At 37.4% G+C, this 19,575-nt stretch overlaps 2 protein-coding genes across 2 annotated transcripts; both read right to left on the reverse strand.

The window, feature by feature from the left end:
* Positions 1-4: 4 nt before the first annotated feature.
* Positions 5-11,540, reverse strand: LOC134746807 (H/ACA ribonucleoprotein complex non-core subunit NAF1). The gene is made up of 6 exons (XM_063681364.1): positions 10,951-11,540; positions 9,394-9,554; positions 6,081-6,187; positions 2,441-2,577; positions 971-1,132; positions 5-490 (listed from the first exon to the last, which is right to left on the reverse strand). The coding sequence occupies exons 1-6, from the start codon at positions 11,328-11,330 to the stop codon at positions 112-114; spliced, it is 1,326 nt and encodes a 441-aa protein (XP_063537434.1). The 5' UTR covers positions 11,331-11,540; the 3' UTR covers positions 5-111.
* Positions 11,541-12,120: 580 nt separating this feature from the next.
* On the reverse strand, positions 12,121-19,568 carry LOC134746925 (zinc finger protein 564-like). The gene is made up of 14 exons (XM_063681496.1): positions 19,387-19,568; positions 18,874-19,048; positions 18,330-18,455; positions 17,880-18,017; positions 17,250-17,633; positions 16,830-16,937; positions 15,874-16,011; positions 15,263-15,393; positions 14,757-14,979; positions 14,535-14,653; positions 13,885-14,053; positions 13,402-13,527; positions 12,799-12,993; positions 12,121-12,285 (listed from the first exon to the last, which is right to left on the reverse strand). Exons 1-14 carry the CDS (start codon positions 19,470-19,472, stop codon positions 12,121-12,123), a joined length of 2,283 nt encoding a protein of 760 aa, XP_063537566.1. The 5' UTR covers positions 19,473-19,568.
* Positions 19,569-19,575: the final 7 nt, after the last annotated feature.

The following is a 19,575-nucleotide window of genomic DNA, read 5'->3' on the forward strand; positions in this document are numbered from 1 at the left end:
AAACTTCCTTACCATAGTATATTTATTTCATATAAATATAGATTTTTGGATAACCACACTTTGTTTTAGAAGTACAACTATACTAATTATTATAAGATACGTAACATGCATTTAAGTACCCGGAGGTGGGGGTGGGCCGTTCATCCACTGCGGTTGATTCCCGCAGAAGTTAGCTCCGAATATGGGTACCGCGTGGCGGAATGGGGGCATCATCGGGGGCATAGGGGGCATTCGAGGCGAACCCCCAAACTGGAAAGCGTTAGGCATGAAAGGAGGGGGTGCAGCGGGATTAAACGGGGGCGGGAAAGGAGGGGCGAAGGGGGGAACGAAGTCGGTGGGGGGCGTTCTGTCGGTGGGCCAGGGGCGCTGTGCGCGGGGGTGGGGGTGGGGGTGCGGGTGGGGAGGGGGGCGGCGCGAGGCGGAGAAGGGGTTGCGGCCGCGGGACGGACCGCTGCCGAAGCGGCTGCTGGATTCTGATGGTCTTTGGTTCCTGAAAAAGACGAATACGAATGCACTAAGGTTGATATTAGGCTGTAGTCGCACGCGTCAGTTTAAGTCTTTGGCAGTCAAAGGGTTGAGATTCTTAAGATTATTATTCTGGTAAGGTACTGTAAAGGTTTGCAACCTTTACAGCCTTTTTGATCAGTGACTGGCAACAGAGTCAACAGACACACGTTTGAATTTAGAATCCGATCTCCCTGTCAAATGGAACGGGGGTGCGGAACGCCATTCCTAAAGAAGCAGCCATCTAGGCTAGTCATATATTATTGTTACTTAGCTAGCCTGTGAGAAAATAATATAGAAGTCCTTTTAATCTATGTTTATTGTACGCCTTACGGCACAACATAGTGATACAATGATTATGTGAGACCTGTACTTATGTACCTTACCTATGTTGAACAAATAAATGCTTTTGACTTTTATTCCCTTCCACATCCTCCTGCTAGGCGTATCCCTTTACAGTACTTACCTGGGTTTGCGCTTAGACGTCTCTCCATCAGAGTCCTCGGGCTTCTGTTTCTGTTCCTTGCCGGCCTTCTTAGCTCTCCTCTCCTCTTCATCATCGGAGTACTCCACTTGGTGCGACGGCGGCTCTACGTCGTTTAGCCAGGACGCGTCCGAGCCTTTTACTCTGAGAAACAAGTATTTGTATTAATTAACCGCCTTCATATTCATACTGAATTTGTGACGAGATAGCAGTACACTTAGAGGCCGTCTCTTTCTTTCAGAAAGGACAATCCAATGACAAACGTTCGCAGATAAATGTAACGAAATATCTGTCTATATCGCACTAATATGGAAGTGATAGAGACAATAGCGTTGCGTTCCGTTTTCTGCAAACGATTGTCATATTGGCTAGGCCCCCTGATCAGCTGCAATCACAGTTGTTTAATTCTGCGTGTGCGCTACCAAAGTACAGTCGAAGGCAAACATACCGATCCTGACAAATGGCTCAAAAATATGTGAACACGACTTTATTGTCTAAGGTGTAAGGGCGTACACATATTTTTGATAACTTTGGGAATGTATATATATTTATGCCCTTGACTGTACTACATCGTAAGATTTACGTTGTAGTATATGTACTTTATACTTATGTAGTATAGGCACTCCGGCAAGCCAGCTTTGTACAAAAAGGCGGCAATTTTAAAACTGTAGGCGCGAAGGATCGATCTCCCAAACAAAATTTGGATTTCGCACCTTCTGCTGACAAAGTTGGCTTACCAGAGTATAGATGTACCTTTACTTATTTCGTGTTACATGTCCGGAAGAATTTTGAACTTAATCCTTGCTCATAGGTATGTAGGTAATCATTGCAAATCAATTCCCTTATCGGAATTCAAACCCGAGGAGTCCCAGGACATGCTTCAAAGGCAGGGTCACTACGACGGAGGTAAATTAGTGCCACTCTTCTATGTACACTACCGCTCATAACTATTTAGGCACTCTTAATTTTTTCCATACAATTGTATACAAAATCGACTTTCAGAATTATACCGCTAAGTCGCAGTCGGATAACAGTTTTTTGTGGAGTTAACTTTTTTAATTTAACAGGCATATCGAGCTTCAAAATGATGTGCAGTATATTCGTGCACATTGCCTATTTACCAAATGGCAAGCGTAAAAAAATCCTAAAATCGTTTTCCAGTAAAAAATCGTTTTATTTTGTATTATTATTATTACATACAAATGGTTGCATAGAGTAAACTCGAAATTTTAAAGGATGTCTTTGGCAACAATTTGAGGCTCAATATATTTACCTAAATATAAATTCAATCCAACATGTAAGAGAGTCATTTGCCTGCGATCGAACAGTATGATAATGAAAATAATTTTTGTATACAATTGTATGGTGAAAATTGCGGGTGCCTAAATACTTTTGAGCGGTAGTGTAGATACTTTACATCCAAAAGTTCGAAACTTTTTGACTTATTCTTACTTCATAAGCTCCGTGAGGAACACATAGCTGGTGTGCTGACTGGCGGGTGCGATGAACACATCCGCGCCGGCCTGTACGCCGCGCTCGCGCACGTGCTCTTGCGAGTTGAAGCGCACGCAGTAGTGGGGTTCTGTTACCTGTAAAAAGGAATAAAGAAGAATTAGTTACAGTAACAAAAGTCGGTAGTTAAAAGGATTTGGCGATTGCAATGCTAGTGCACCATAGATAAAGTATCATTTTCGATAAAAGTATTGCTGTCTCTTTAAACGCCTGAGTTTAACCGGTATTATATTCCCGCAAACCATACAATTTCGTGGTCTCTTGTTACCGGTAAGGAGAGAACAAATTTTTTTAGTTCGCGTTCCATCAATTAACCGGTTTTTGAAAGAACAAAAACAATTTTTTTAGTTCGCGTTCCATCAATTAACCGGTTTTTGAAAGAACAAAAATAATATTACGGTTTTGAAACGATATTAACAGGCATTTTAATACTGGTTCCGAGCCCTAGGGCCTATTGCTTAATAAAACAAAATCACATTTACATACAAAATCACTAATAGCATAGAGTAACTGATACTAGAGCGTTAACTGTCATAGTAAATTTTGTAACCCCAGTAAATTCACTGCCATCTGTCGACACACTTTAAAACTAAAAATGAAGATTTATAAAAATACGATAGAATGTATTTAAATATAGATAAATGATTTTTTTTATTTGCATTAATTATTTTTATGATTTTGACCCATGTTCTTTCACTGATATGCGTTAAAATTATTAAATAACAAACGAAACCGTCAACTGCATCTATACGACGCCCTCTGAACGAGAATCAAATTTTCTTGATTTTCGAGGCACGTTTTTTCCTTAGACTGTATCCAGCTATTACGGAGTTATATCTATCTTTGCTAATAGTATTAGCTTGTATTTTATTATGCAATAGGCCCCTGCTTTGACGTCACACTATTGCTTGTGATCGTCCTGCAACCGCATACTACAGAACAAAAATGTATACCGTTAACATAACAATTTTCATGGCAAACTCTTTTATTAGTCCCCGGCAAGCTCGGTTTTCCATACAAACGTAGTTACGCTCTCATTATATAACGAGTAGCTAGATTGCTCTGAAACATTGTACTTACAATAGGATAAGGTATATCTAGGTCTGTAATTAGTTTATGTAGCTTCAGATACCAAAGTAAAAAAAATACATCGAATTTTAAGTTTTTTTCTGAAAAACTTGTTTTTGCTATATTTCGTTTGTTTTGTATACTAGAGCTATATAAACTAATTACAGACCTAGATATAATTCATGTCATTGTATGAGCAAAGTTTCATTACAATCCAACACGTAGTTTTAAAATGAGAACGAAACTCCGTTTGTATGGGAAGGTGAAATTCGGCCGAGCTTGCCGGGGACTCTTAACGACGACAACTATTATATAAACGTCAAAACTATTTTTTTTTACTACAGGATCCTAGAAACACTAACCACCACACAATTATCGTAAACGTGATCCACCGAAGCAGTGGCGTTGATAAGGTTAAAGGTGACGTTCGGATCCAGACTGCACCAGCATTACTGCAGCAGTATTGCAGCACGACATTACTGCCGCTAATGTGAAAATCGATGTTGAATTTGACGTGTAAAATGTATATTTTATCAATAAAACATTGAATTGAATTGCTACCCGGATTTTTGACAGTAATGCAGTCTGCACGTCGGCAGTAATGTCGCGCATCACTACTGCTAGTACTTCTGCAGTACTACTGGTGCAGTCTGCGTCTGAATGGTACCTTAACGCGATAAACTGGCGTATTCAAGGGCAGCTTGTATCTGGGAGGATTTCCCAGAACGACAAAAACAAGGTCAGTTACATTCGCTGATTTCCGAGTATCGATTTGACTAATTAATTTCTATTCTTGGTCGATTGATTCTCCAGGAAAGTCGTTCTTAACCGTGGGTCCGAAGTTATTTAATAAACAAAATATGCCTTTGTTGATTTTATTTTACATGCTTTTATTTACCTTGCAATGTATGTTCGGGTCAAATCTTGCAAGCTAAATTGGAATTATTCGATTGAGCTAAAACTTAATAGGGTATTCCACAAATTTTTATTAATGGTATCAGTCGCTCAGGTTTGTTTTGAGGATCAAATGTCTGTCTTTACGGGACCCATTTTCTTAAAGCAATGCAAAAGTCACAAATGATGGTCAAAGTCTGGCACCCACAAATGGTACCGTTTTTTTTTCTAATTGGAAGTAAAAATCTATGTAACCATAGACCGGGCTCTCAGTGAAGTTCCGTTTGCAAAAATTGCGGTCCAGTTTGATTTTTGATCCTTGTAGTCGCGTTCCTACGCTCCTAGAAACCCGAGCTAGACTCGAATTAGTCCGTTTTGTGCAAAAGGTGGGATTTTTTCGTTAGCGAATAGTGGGGGTAACGGCACCACTTTTCAGACCGGCAACATCGGGTTTCTAGGAGCGTAGGAACCACACTACAAGGATCAGAAGTCAAACTGAGGTGCGCTATTTTTGCAAACGAACATCTCATTGGAGCCTGCTCTGATAACAGTTTTGAATGAAATACCACTGACATTACATACCCACACAAGCATATTGCCATAATATCCAGGTACTCGTGTTACCTCACGCGTTCACAGATACAGACAGAGTTCAAAGACAGTTCTTCCAATTACTATTAGGTTGGGCTTAATTAAAAAATAATTGAATAAGTTAGTATTTTACCGTATTTTTATTACTTAAATGTTGTTTCTTAAATTAATGTGTTAAACTTAAAAAAATGTCTTCTTTTCAAACATTTTAATCGACAGCTTCTACATATAATAATTTACTGTCACAGAAATCATCATTCGACGCGACGGGTATAGTTATACTTTTTGCCGAAAGAGGGCTATTAAATCTTAGCTCAATGCTCATACAACCTATAATAAAATAACACTGCGTATAAACTTCATGACCTTCAAATATTTTTTCAATGGCCCTCCCTCGCCTGCTCCAACATAATTTCAAAGGAAAATATAAACAAGTCAATAAAAGGCATTTTGTGCCAAGGTCACGGGCTGAGGCAGACATCGCATGCTAAAACTGTTTGCTCCATAAATAAATTAAACGGCGGTTACCCACGAGCGTATAATAAAAAAATAAAAAAGCCTTTAATTTCTCAAACACGGTTACAGAGAAAAAAAATACACATTTAATAAAAGGATGTATGAGAACCCCTTTTTATAGGGTATTAGGCCCACGAGCGTATAGTTTTTACGAAATAACGTACAACAATACATTACCTACATTATAAGATAATTTTTTTAATAAAATCCTTAAAATCATAGTTAGCAGAATAACACAATAATTGAAATCATGTGGTCAGAGATATAGCAGAGGTATCAGAGACAGGTCCTTATGCTTTATGTCCATGAGGACCTTTCCATTCTCCATCCTTTTCTGATGGAAAGGTCCATATGCACATGGACCATAAGGACCCTTTTCTGATGGAAAGCAACATATGTTTATGAAATAAAGGGAAAACTAATGATTTGCCTCTCGGTCCCCGCAGTGGGGTAAACATAAAGGTAGCTCAGTTGGCCGGTAATACCCCAGAATCGCGAGAAGAGCACTCACCGGGCCGAAGACGTCAAAGACTTTGCCGAGGGCCTTAGCGCCGTTATCCAGGAACAAAACACTGTCCAGGTCCACCGCAGGGGTCTCAGGAAACGCCCGCACTATAACTGAATAAACACATGTCTTTACAGCTCACCAAACGAAAACCAAAAATTGACAATCGGGGGAAATAATTCGTGTATAACCGTACTTTGACATAGTTGTAGGTAATGGTGTATTAAACAACACTAAAAGTACCGGAGTGTGGGGGTGAAGCTAACGGGTAGGGGGGGGTTAAATGTCCCTTTTTATAGTTTTTCGTAAATAACTCGTAAACGGTGGCCCGTAGCAAAAACTTCTTTTACATACATAATCTACATAATATTGTCTACAAAAAAGATTTTTCACATCACCTATTCGAAAAAGGGCTTTTTCTTCCCCGCTAGGAGGGATCAAAGTGGCACTTTTCTTCCCTGCTAGGAGGGATCAAAGTGGCACTTTTCTGTTCTAGAACATGTTTTTTTTTTCTGTTTTGAATACATTTTTTTTTAGGTTAAATAATATTTTGGAACATAACAATTTCCTCATAGGTGATGTGAAAAACAGTATGTGTCACATGGTAGCAAAATTATTTCACCTTGGGCGTTAACACTTGAATCCCTCACTACGCTCAGGATTATATTTTAGAATCCCTCGCTACGCTCAGGATTCAATTATAGAATCCTTCGCTTCGTTCAGGATTCAATGTACGCCCTCGCCGTAAATATGTCATTTTGCTCCCTTGTGACACAATCTACTATTGTAAACTTTGTATATTTAAAATATTTTAAAGCGGCAAAGTCACTTATAATCAATCCTAAGATTATTCTTTTTAGTTTTTTGTAAATAACTCGTAAACGGTAGCCCATAGCAAAAAATAGCCTTTTACTATGGGATCAGACAATGTGACAACGTTCTAATAAGTAATACCTACACAACTGTTGCGAGTCCCGCTCCATTAAGGCCGTGCATGTCGAAAGAGATAGTTATGATTCCGGTTATTAAGACCTGAGTCGCATCTTAGTTTTATGGTAAGTATAAACAATCCGCTTTATGAAGTGCTTACAACAACCTGGGGTCTATTTCACCACGTTGACAATAGTGACAATTTACGCCAGACACTAACAATTCCCTGTACATTTCTGGGTCGATAAGTAACGACGGTACCTAGAGACGGCTAGAGTCAAATGTCAATATTCACTTGTCGCGCATTGTCTGTCAGGTGACATTTGTCATTGCGGTAAAACAGGGGCCAGCCCGGGCTTCACAACGCTGACAGACCCGCGGAATGACCCAGGAATGTATAGAATATTATCAGTGCCAGGGGGCCTACGGCTAAAACTGAAATTTGCATATTGCGGGGACCTTTCTCTTTTACTCCAATGAAGGCGAAGTGACAGAGAAAGATGACCGCAATTCACGAACTTCGATTTTCGCGATTATAGCTCAGGTGTCAAATTGTCAAGATGGTGCAAGTTGCATTCTTTCTCATTGGCATTCTTTTATATTTAATTCTTAACCGCAAGTGTACACCATTTTATACTACAACCAGACGACCCGCCCCGGCTTCGCACGGGTAGTTCAACTCATTTACACAAAACCTTTACAAATTATACATATAAACCTTCCTCTTGAATCACTATCTATTAAAAAAAACCGCATCAAAATCCGTTGCGTAGTTTTAAAGATCTAAGCATACATAGGGACAGACATACAGACAGCGGAAAGCGACTTTGTTTTATACTATGTAGTGATATCCCACCTATACCCCTAGCGCTCATGTTTTGTTGATATCTGCGAGTTAAGCAGGTTAGCACGATGAATCACTATAAGTTTAAACGTTGTTAAAATGTAGTTTTTGAAAAGTAGCCAACGATAAAATAAGTTTAAGTTTAAGTAGTAGTTTTAGTTTAATTTAAGTTATTGTAATAATATAGTCTGTAAGGTAGCCGTAATATGGGCCTTGTTGCCTGATTAAAATACGCTATCCGCTTCCTCTCAGGAGGACCGCACGCTTATTTAAAATAAAAAAAAATCTAAGATTTAAACCTAATTTGTCTAAATTGAAAAATTACTCCAGAACCCTCCTAAGAGGTATAGGCCGCTTATTAACACGGTATCCGCTTCCTCTCAGGAGAGCCGCACGCTTATTTATATAAAATAGATTAAAGGAAGCAGGTAAGTAAATATGAATTGTCCTATATCAGTTGCTCGTGTCCTCATTTATTTGTATAAATGATGAGGCGATAAGTACTTGTGTGAATTTAACCGACATGCGACACGCTTATTAATAGGCACGACATCGACATACTGATACTGAAATATTTATTTAACATCTTGTAACTTACCTATGTTGAACAAATAAATCTTTGAATCTTTATTTAATTTAATTCAAGGTCGTTAAATCTGGGGCGCTCCGAGATTCCGAGAAAATCAAACGCCTATGTCAATGGATTAAACTCGCATTAGCGAGGCCCTTTTCTTTCAATGTATATTCCCAACTTCCCAAGGTAATAAAAAGGGTTGCCCCCTTTAAGTGTGAGGCCGTGAGCGAGGGGCCGTTTCGCAGGCAGATGGACAAAATGCCTACAGCGAACATCGAAATATCGTTATCTCCCTTATCTATTTTATGACATGTCAGAATATAATAATAATGATTTTATTTTATATCTTGTATTTTTTATATATTTGAAAAGTGTTTATTATTTTTATATTCTTTTATTTTACTTTATTGATGATTATTATCTTAATAAATTGTAGAATTTGACATGTAAAATTTGTTTTTATGAATAAAGGAATATGAATATCGCACTTGCATATTGGAGATAAAGCTAACCTTAAGTCGAAGATTGCACGACATCTTTCATTCCATAACTAGTTGCTTCAACGGGAGCACGCGTTGGCGGATGGACACAGATGAAACATGTCGAGCAATCTTCGACTTCAAATACATGAGTGACCCATTCTAATATATTTAATACTAGCTTTTGCCCATGACTTCGTCTGCGTGGAGTTAGTAATTTGGGTATCTTATTTTTTACCCAATCTGCTTTTTATCGATTCCCCATACAAACTTCCAACCCCCTTTTCACCCCCTAAAGGATGATTTCTGGAATAAAAACTACCCTACGTCCTTCCCCAGGACTCAAACTATCTCTATACCAAATTTCAACTAAATCAGTTCATCGGTTTAAGTGTGAGGTAACAGACAGACAGACACACTTTCGCATTTATAATATTAGAATGGATAGTATAGATGCATGTGCCTCACGGAAGTTTTAACATTAAAACTTACCTAATCTATCTACAATGCTTGCTATGGTGCCGATCTTGGTCATCTCCTGAGCCGGCAGGCTGATGGCTAGATCTTCAATGGGTGGCAGGTCGTCCAGCCCGAGCTCGCCCTGCACGCGTGGCGGCTCTGCTTTCTCCGCACGAGGTGTTTCTGGCTCATCACTGGTACAAGACAATAAAATACAAGTATAAAACAACAAATTATATTAGATAGGTCAATATGGATGAGTGTGGCTGGCCATCGCATTCATGCTGTTTAGGTGGTTACACATTGATTAGTGTCTAATGTGAATACAATTGTCACTAAATGCAAGTAGCAAATGTATGAACTCGCAATAAACACTATTCAATGTGTAAACAGGCCCCAATGTGAAGGACAGTCACATTTACCCTGCAGCCACACTAACTGTATTGACCTTATACCATATTTATATCAAAATACTAGTATAAAATATTTGTTATGAATGGGTAAGCATATTATTGAATGAAGTATACTTTGTGTAATTAGTGTAAAAAGTTTAATTTGAGTTATATTTCAAATAGTCATGAAAAAAAATCTAATAATTCTATTGTGTGCATATTTACAAAGGATTTTAATAGTTACACAACTTTATGCAACACATGATTCCATCACAGTGTAAAAAGTAACAGTGGACTGACGCCTTATGGCGACACTGCACAAGAACACAGTATAGGGTTGTCACAGGCTTTTACACATCTACCCAAAATAATATGTGACAATTAATAAGACATGCTAGCCGTAGCCTGTAAGTAGTACCGCCTAGTACCGAGCTACTAACAATGGCGATGTATGCAGCTCGGGTGTGCGCGGTACACCCCTCACCTCTCGCATGACTGCCCTGTCTTTGTTGAATGACTGTATTGTTTTATACTGTGATTCCGTACTTGTTGCACAATATTACAGTAATTCCAGATATTACTTTTCTTTGGAAATGATTTTTTTCCCAGTGTTATTAATTAGTTGCTATCAACCATTCAATCAAAATGGGATTTCCCTGACACATGTTGTATTTATAACTTGCTGTCAATCTTAATATCATTATTATTTTATCTTTATGGTTTTTAAGTAGAAGTCCTTCTGTAGGAAAATAATTCAATATTCTTTCTTTCAATATATTCAATATTCCTTTACATGTGCAGCCTGTGGACAAATTATACAAAAAAAAAGCCTTCAATGCCCTGCGCGACCAGTACAACAATGGGTTCAGGATGCTGTTGGGACTGCCTCGTTTTTGCAGCGCGTCAGGTATGTTTGCAGAGGCATGCACTGACTGCTTTGGTGCTATAATACAATACAATATATTAAAAGCATTCTCATGCTTCACCATGGCCAAGCCATAAAATACACATTACCTTTGGTCTAACAAGTCCTGCATATCTTAAAACCTTGCATTTTGAATAGGTTTTGAATATTGACCAATAAACTAGATTATTTAATTGTTTACATACCATTATCTTCTCATTATAAAACTACACTTATAACAACTGATTAAACAGAATACCAATTATTGCGTAATTATCGCTTATTTAAACCTACCTGCTCGACAACTCTTCAAGGATATCCTTCACAGAGTCAACATCACTGTCACTCGAATCGCTAGACGAATCTGAATCCGAATCACTGTCCTCACGGTATTCCGTCACTTCATACTCCACCACACCACTTTCTGAACTGTCTATGATCATGTGCCTGGACTTCTCTACCTCCTCGCGTGCTGAAGGCCGCGACAACGGACCATGAGCGCAAGCATTTATAATATTATTCTTCAACACCATTTCACTCAGTTCTGCGGCATCTGAATCGTTCGTGTTATTAGACCTAGTCTCTGTATCATCCGAGTCGGAATCCGAGGTGCCGTATTCGGCTATTAAACTTAACGACACATTTTTATTATTGCTTTCATTGAGATTTTCCATTGTGACGACTGGTGCGTGAATCCGCGTGCACTAAATAAAATGTTCTACCTAGTCTAAATTATATTTAACACACTGTTTCAAACTCTTGTAACAGGAACTGCTATTAACTAATTCTATATCAAATATTTCTCGAGAGAAACTAAAAAAAGATTCTACAGAAAAACAGGAAAATGCATGAAAATGGTGTTTAGTGAAGTGACAATTCACGTTTTAAAAAAGTCAAGGTAGCTGTGTTGCCATGTACAAAATAACGAAAACTGTTTGAGTTTAATTTAAAAACGCTTACGATGGTTACAACTATCGATTAGATAAAACCACGATAAACTGTTATAATATTTTTACTTTTACTGGTCTAGACTAGAAAAAGTTTGGTTTTATGAGTTCCGGGGACTGGGATAGCGCTATCGGTGCGCCACAACTTTTTTATACCACGTCGGTGGCAAACTAGCATACGGCCCGCCTGATGGTAAGCAGTCACCGTAGCCTATGGACGCCTGCAACTCCAGAGGTGTTACATGCACGTTGCCGGCCCTTAAAAAACCTATACACTCTTTTTTTGAAGAACCCCATATTGTAGATGTAGCCCCTTGGGAAAACCTCGGCAGCGAGCTCATACTCCACGGCACCAGCACCAGCAGGGCGCCACGATACTCTCTATATAAACTTTTAATGTGATGGATGACACCACAGACAAAATAAAGCTGTTTTTTTATTTTCTATGAATGATTCTTTAAAATTGTTTATGAGTAATAACAATAAAACAAAGATTTGTATTAAGAACTTATTTTTTTTATTTCTGATAATGACTATCACTCTCATCCATTTTGTTCTTCTTCTTCCTCGAAGGGTGCGGCAACTTATAGTGCACGGTGCGCACGTGCAGGTTCATGCTGGTCGAGTATTTGAACTTCTTACCGCACATGGAACACCCGTATGGAGTTACTCCAGTGTGCACCTGTAAAACAGAAAGAATAAAGGCCTTGATACACGCATTACTTAATTCAGTCGTGCTAACTAGTATCCTCACTAGGATCCTAAAAAATAACGTTACAAAGTGGAATTAACTAAAACAGACGAATTAAGGCCAATTACATAATTTAGAGACATTTACATAATGACTTGACCTTTGTGTAACGAAAATTACTTTAATTTGTGAATGATAAATTTTCGTTACACTAATATGTAAATTAAAGCTTCAACAGTATATATTCCATTTTACTGGTGGAAATGGTTAGCCACACTAAAAAATACCATCACCACACATCACGGCCACAGAAAAAATATTTTGTAATTACCGTACAGCAGCCGGTGCGTTTATTTATAAAGGTAGAGATTACATATTGAACAATCTAAAGAACATACCCTGATGCCTATCAAGGTTCGCCGTCTGCTTAAAGGCCCTCAGCAGCCAGGGGATTGCTACAAACGGCGCGTTTATTTACATAGAGTTTTCAGATAAAATACGTACCCGTTCATGTCTATCCAGGTTCGCCCTCTGTTTAAAGGCCCTCGGACACTGCTGGCAGCGGTGCGGACGAACGGGAGCGTGTGAAGCGGCGTGGCGCGCTAACGCGTACTTGTCATACAACACGCGCGGGCAGCGCGGGCACGGTACGGATGGCGCGCCGTGACGGAGCACGTGAAGCGCCAGTTTTGTTGAGTTCTGGCAAAACATAGCCCAAATTATATTCTAGTCAATCGTTTACAAATGATAAATAGAAATGGGTAGATTAACAAAAATAGGCATTTCAAAAGACCGTTACACATACACAGCAGAAAATGTGGAACTACCAAACCAAACTACTTATATATTGTCGACTGTGGCAAGTATGTTTTTTAAAAATAGCTCGTAAACCATATGAAATTTTATTCATAGCACAAAAATTTGATGTACGGTTATAGTTTGTCAAAGGACTGTCTCATTTCAAATATAGACAGAGAGAATCATACTATCTTTGTCTTACACTAGTACTAGCACCCAAAAGAAAAGGATGAGTATAGTTTATTGTTCTTATTTACTGACAAGATTTGCTTGACCAACTATAAATACCGTATCTTTTTAATTATTTACCTGGAAGCCTTTCCCGCAAGTGTCGCAGACAGCAGTCACTACGGGCCGGTATGTGGCGCGTTGCGCCGGGTGTGTTATGCGAACATGACGCCAATGTTCGGCACGATTGGGCACAACCGTATCGCACTGCAAAAAAAACAATTGTAGTTTTCTGAAATATGGTTTCAAAGGCCAAGACCTTCTCATAGCAATCGAGTTAATACCTATTATTTACCTACTTAAGATAACACGGTGAATTCAATTTAACGAAAACTTATACATTTTATATGTGTAATTACAAAATATAATTTTCGTTACACAAATGAATTACATTGTGGAAGACGTAAGTGCTAATTTTTTATTTATCTAATCAACATGCTAATCTAATGCCACGAAATTTGCTTGCTGCGACTACACTACGAGTATGCTTTTCTACTACTAATCAATGAAAACTATTCATGGTGGTAGCGACTTCACCTAAATACGTTTTTAAGTCGTACTCACATGATCACACTTCGTCGGGTAAGAGTCTCCTGGCAGACTCCAGCTGGTTTTCTGTTTGGTCCTTCTGTGCTCTGCTCTTCTGTGCTCTATTAGCACCTTGAGCGTCGGGAACTCTGTACCGCACTTGTTGCAAGTGGTTTTGAGACTTTGTTGTTGAGATGTTGTCTCACTAATAAATACACAAAACATATCTAAATACATTTTATGATAAATTAGTATTTCCGATTAAGGATTAGTTTATTGAGCCTTAATTTATCTGCAATTTAACTGATCCTTTTATGTATCGAAAATGAATCATCGCATGTATGAGTAACTTTCGTTACATAATGGAATAAATAATTTCGTCAAAAATTTGTCATCGAATGGATAACTCCCGTCCCGTTACACAATAGAATAATTAATAATGGACGAATTATGGTACATTATTTACTGTAACTGTTACAGATGGACAATTGGCTAAGTTTCCAAAAAAAATTCAATGTTCTCGGATTTTTTTTTTGATGTCACAGTAAGTAAAGGAAACTTTCATTTTGGAAATGGAAAAATTTTATCGTCCAAAAAAATACAAGAAGTTTCCGCTGTTTTTCATGTAGAAATTTCGCAGTTTTGGGAACTTTCCTACAGCACATCACAGTAATTACCATCCTCACCATAGACTCGTTTTCTTCTTGTGTTGATTAGACGTGAGAATATGGACTCGACGCGCCCCTTCCGACTTGAAATTGATCTCGCACTGATGACATCTATATTTTGAATTATCTTCAGACTCCTGGAACAATAAGCTCTTCAGTGAATAATAGGGATTTTTAAACAATAAGTCAAAAATTATGCGTAATCGATGGGAAAACGCGACAATTATGAGATATACTCACAGCTTCCTCTCCAATGTCTCGATGTACGGTGACGGTGTGCAGCCGCAGCCCCCTCTCGCCGACGAAGGCGCGGCCGCAGCGCGCGCAGGCGTGCGCGCCGGAGTGCTGCGCGCGCCGGTGCACGCCGAGCGCGGACGGGTGCGCGGTGGAGAACGAGCATTGTGTGTGGTTGCATTTGTATATGTAGCCCGCATGCCACTTTTGATGCTTCTTTGCTACGCCGCTGGATTAAAAAAGTGGTTCATTGTCATGACCTTATGTTTAGGGCTGTATTTTTGACCCACTGTTGTACTATTTACATATACATACTGTACCTATATATGTCGAAATTGTAATATGTGTATGACTAAATTTCGTTACACAAAGGAGTAGGTAATAAAGGTTATGGCCTTAATTATGCACGAGAAAAATTCAGTCGTTATTAGTTATTGACGTTATTGTATAGCCAACGTTCTTTAATATTCTGCTCCAATCAAAAGAAAAAGATAAATTGATAAAACACTTACACATTGTTGAAAGCCTTCGGACATAATTTGCAGTAGAACTTCTTAACATGAGTCCGGTTGGTATGAGAGCGCGCTAACACCTCGCTCTTGAAACGGGCCTTACATACGGGACACTCGGCGCTCCCTCGGCTCTGTCAACATGAACGGTATTTAACATTACAAGGGTTGGTCAGTTAAGGTGAATTTCATTTATAAATAACTGCAATAATTGAACATATATAAATAGTAATCAAATATTCGTTACACAAATGACTAGATAAAATATAAAATTCATTTATTCGTGACGATTACAGAACATGTACGAATATGTACCTACAGACAAAAGAATTAGTACACTCGAACGAGGATATTGTGTTAATAATACACCCGGCCAAGATATAATATTACAAGTTTTTTGTGCACTCAACAGAAGAAAAATGAAAACAATCACCGTCACCAATATACAGGACAGATTTGAAGTCGCCTATATATTGGTGTGTAACCTCTGTAACCTTCGTAACTGAAGCTTCGGTAGCTTACTTAGCTGAAGACAGCTTGTATATTGTATCCCTAAGGCCACTTTTTTTTCCTTTAATTTAAAACCAAATTATATATTATAGGTAGCTACTTACGGGATCATGACTCTGTGTGTGCAGTTTATAGCTATTTTGATGTGCAAACACTTTCGAGCATATGTGACATTTAAACGATTCTCCACTAAATTCCTTGTTCTCTCTTGATTTGCTCCATTCTTCTATTTGTTGTTCTAACTACAAAGAAACAATATGTGTATCGCTTTAAAAATTCAATAAAATTTGTTAGGCTGAGATTGAACTATTTTTTTGAGTAGGTACAGTACAGTAGTCATAGAACAATCTTGAGCAAATGACCAGACTACTTAAGCAGATATGTTTACAATTTTGCACCTTACCCATTTGTAATATACTTTGAAAAATGTTAACATATCTGTGACGTCGACTGTACACAAAGGAACTACAAACAGTACAAACTAACCTTCTCTTTCTCCCGTAATGCTCAATAAAATGTACTAAGACCGATTCCGCGGAAAACGAAATTTAAACATCGTCTATTTCCCTCTATCGCTCTTGCATATTTAGAGCGATAGAGAGGCAAATAGATAAACATAATGGTTCACGGTTAACCCTGAATTCTTCATTGAAATTGAAATATTTATTGCAGACCGTGGTCCATAGTGTTAATACACATAAAACAAGTAACTTAAAAAATATAATTGTGACACACTTTTATTGCTGACTGTACTTCTTCTCATTTGCATGTCTATCGAGCACCTCTTGAGGCCTTTTCTAATGAGCCTAAACTTGATGTGTTTGTGTTTTTCCATCGAGGGGGTTCCTCTAGCCACCTACCAGTTGCATCATCAGAACACCATGTTATTACATTGTCACCGGAATAACGATAGTACTCCAATTTTCAACTGAATCAGATACCGGGAAGTGGTTCAAATTTTAGTTACAAGATAGCACTATACATATACATAGGTATATACGTAGTGCAGCTAAATAAAAGTGTGTAAAAATAATGAAAAAGTAATTTTTTGTCCACTTACCTTCAAAAAAATAATATCAAAATACTGTAGCATGTTGCGTTCGTCAGGCGTCAGCCCTGGAAGCATATTTGCTTCGACAGGATATGTTAATGTCTTTCGTTTGGGTACCTGTTAATAATAAATAAATAAATAAACCACACAATAAACCACCACTTTTTTACTTATTGTTTATTTATGGATGAAGATCTTCAGTTTTCTAGATAGCTAAGGCCTCAGTTAACCCTTAACCCCTAAACTCCCCGGGATCTAAATCTGCCAAATGTAATTGATTCATTTGTGTAACGAAAATTCGTCATACGATTTTAGGGTAAATCTCGTTACGCAATGGAGTCTATTAAATTGTGGACGAATCTAAGTTCTTATTGTTTCTGAAATATAAATATACTTCAACTTATATGCAATAAAATTATAAAAACGTACTTTATCCAGTGTTACATTTTCTGGTTTAGATATACCTTCGTCATCTAAACCCAACTCAGTAGAATTACTAAATGCATCATCAAAAGGATCATCTAATCTATCATCATCTTTCAAGTTTCTGTCTTCAATGACATCTTCATTCAGTGCTTCAGCATTGTTACTATCTTTAATACCTTCAGGATTTATCATTAAATCTGTAACTTCTAATTTAGGCATGCTTAAGTAATTGTCATATGTTACAAGTTTACGTTCAATGTGGCTTTCATGGTTTTCTAAATCATGGCTGTGTTCGAATTCATAAATTGTTTTAATTTCTTGAATGCTTAATGACGATGACAAGTGTAGCTCCTTGCGATTCTTTGCATTAATAAGGTTTATTGTGATCTGAAATATTAACTGTCATTAAGAAATCGGATTAAAAAAGTACATAGACTCTAATTCGTCCATAATTTATTTGAATCCTTTGTGTAATGAAAACGACTTCATATAAATGTACTAATATTTTTCGTTACACAAAGAAATCAATTAAATTCTAGATCAATCAAAGCTCTATCCAGACGTTGACTATGTACAAAGAAATTACAAAGCGATCCTTATTATTGAGAAATTATTTTTGAGAAAAAAGTTAACCTTTCCATATTGTGCAAAGATGTCCAGTAAAGTAGCTTGTACAGTCAGGCTCTTTTCCAATAAATTGTAGCATTTCTTCAGGTGAGCGGCACACTCATAGCAAATAAACTGTGGAAGACCTTCTATATTGTAGCTTTCCTGAAAACATTTAGCACATTGATAAAATTTTATTTGGATCAATAATAAGATACTTGTTTTATCCATTCAAATAAAAAAAAAAACATAGTCAATGCCTTAGTTTCACAATAATCTGATTTATTCCATCAGTGACACAAAACAAAATGGAACGCCATTCAATTTCAAAATACATATCTGTATAAAGTATGTAACAGAATGGAACCATTAAAAATGTATATAAACATATACCTAAGCCATGGTCAATAGTTTTGAAAAGCGTCCAATCACCTTTGTACGGTTTGATAATGCAAGCATAATAAATACAATACTTACATTATATCCTATTAAGGACTCCAAGTAAATTCGGTGCACTCCATCCTGAAGGCTGTGCAGGCGCACCTCAGTGGCCAGACAAAACCGGCAGACTTCCACATCTGACGCCTCAAAGTTGGAGTTGGCCTATGCATATAATTATATATATATAGTTTTATTGTATATAGCACAATTTTTTCAATAATAAATGACACTAGAATGTGAAAAGTTAACAGTATGTATAAGTATGTATAATAAAACCAAGTTTATAAGAAGTTTTAATATAGGTAAAAATTTAGGTTGCAAATTAGAGAGCACAGTAAATGTACCTACAATAATAAATATGTTAATTGTATGTCAGCAACAAAAGTAACAGATCAAACTATGATCAAAAGTATCTATCATTCTCCAATAACTTAACAAAAGGAGATATAGTTGGTCAAACCAAATTATCAGTAAATAAGAACAAAAAAAACTATATTTGATTTGATTTGATTTGTAGAACGATTTGTACATTAGAACGCAATTTGTAGTGTCTACTATATTATTTAAGACACCAACATACAGGTAAATCTTTTACAGGTATTGCATCATCCTTAATCCGTATCCTCCGTCCATCATGGTTTATCTGCTCATAGCTGAAGTGTCCGCTGCAAATGCGGGCATAGGCCGGTGGAGCCCAGTCTGGCCTCCCAATAGCTTTTAGCCACTTTTGTTTAAGTTCTGTATTTGATGGGAAGCTGAAATTGATAAGTAAACTGGTTGATAAGTAAACTAAGGGTTTATAAAATTAAAAACGGTTGTCCATATTTTAAATTATCCTTTATATAACAAGTTTGCCATATAGATAATTAAATATATAACCGTTTTCGTCACGTAATGGATACAATTAAATTTTAAGCGAATCCAAGCTTTTATAATATGCCTTTTACTTTTTAGTACTTTAAGTACTTTGTATAAAGAAAAATCATTTTATTTCGATACTCGATGATTACACATTTGCAAAGAATATTTTACATTATAAACTTCAGCACAAATAATGATGTAAAATGTTTATAAAACGAGGTTTGATATTTACGAGTGAAACGATGTCACATCATTGGGGTCTTTCTTCTTGTTGCTGCTGTTATTACTGCAACCTTTAACACAACAGTAGGCTACCATTATTGAACAAACCAATTAAGCCCTGCAGGCAACAACAGTTTCTTTGTTTTTATTTATAAATAATTAAATTAAAACAACACTCAATTCGAATTATTTTTTTTAA

Source organism: Cydia strobilella, chromosome 13 (genome assembly GCF_947568885.1).
Source record: "Cydia strobilella chromosome 13, ilCydStro3.1, whole genome shotgun sequence".
Taxonomy (NCBI): Eukaryota; Metazoa; Arthropoda; class Insecta; order Lepidoptera; family Tortricidae; genus Cydia; species Cydia strobilella.

What these genes read in the sequence shown, in the direction of transcription:
- LOC134746925 (XM_063681496.1), bottom strand. Translation starts at nt 19,472, where the DNA reads ATGGTAGCCTACTGTTGTGTTAAAGGTTGCAGTAATAACAGCAGCAAC. An exon ending in AAGAAGAAAACGAGTCTATG is followed by an intron (nt 14,054 to 14,534) that starts GTGAGGATGGTA and finishes TGTATTTATTAG; the next exon opens with TGAGACAACATCTCAACAAC. An exon ending in ACCCGACGAAGTGTGATCAT is followed by an intron (nt 13,528 to 13,884) that starts GTGAGTACGACT and finishes TTTTTTTTGCAG; the next exon opens with TGCGATACGGTTGTGCCCAA.
- LOC134746807 (XM_063681364.1), bottom strand. Translation starts at nt 11,330, where the DNA reads ATGGAAAATCTCAATGAAAGCAATAATAAAAATGTGTCGTTAAGTTTA. An exon ending in TCTTTGACGTCTTCGGCCCG is followed by an intron (nt 2,578 to 6,080) that starts GTGAGTGCTCTT and finishes TCCTTTTTACAG; the next exon opens with GTAACAGAACCCCACTACTG. An exon ending in TTCCTCACGGAGCTTATGAA is followed by an intron (nt 1,133 to 2,440) that starts GTAAGAATAAGT and finishes CTTGTTTCTCAG; the next exon opens with AGTAAAAGGCTCGGACGCGT.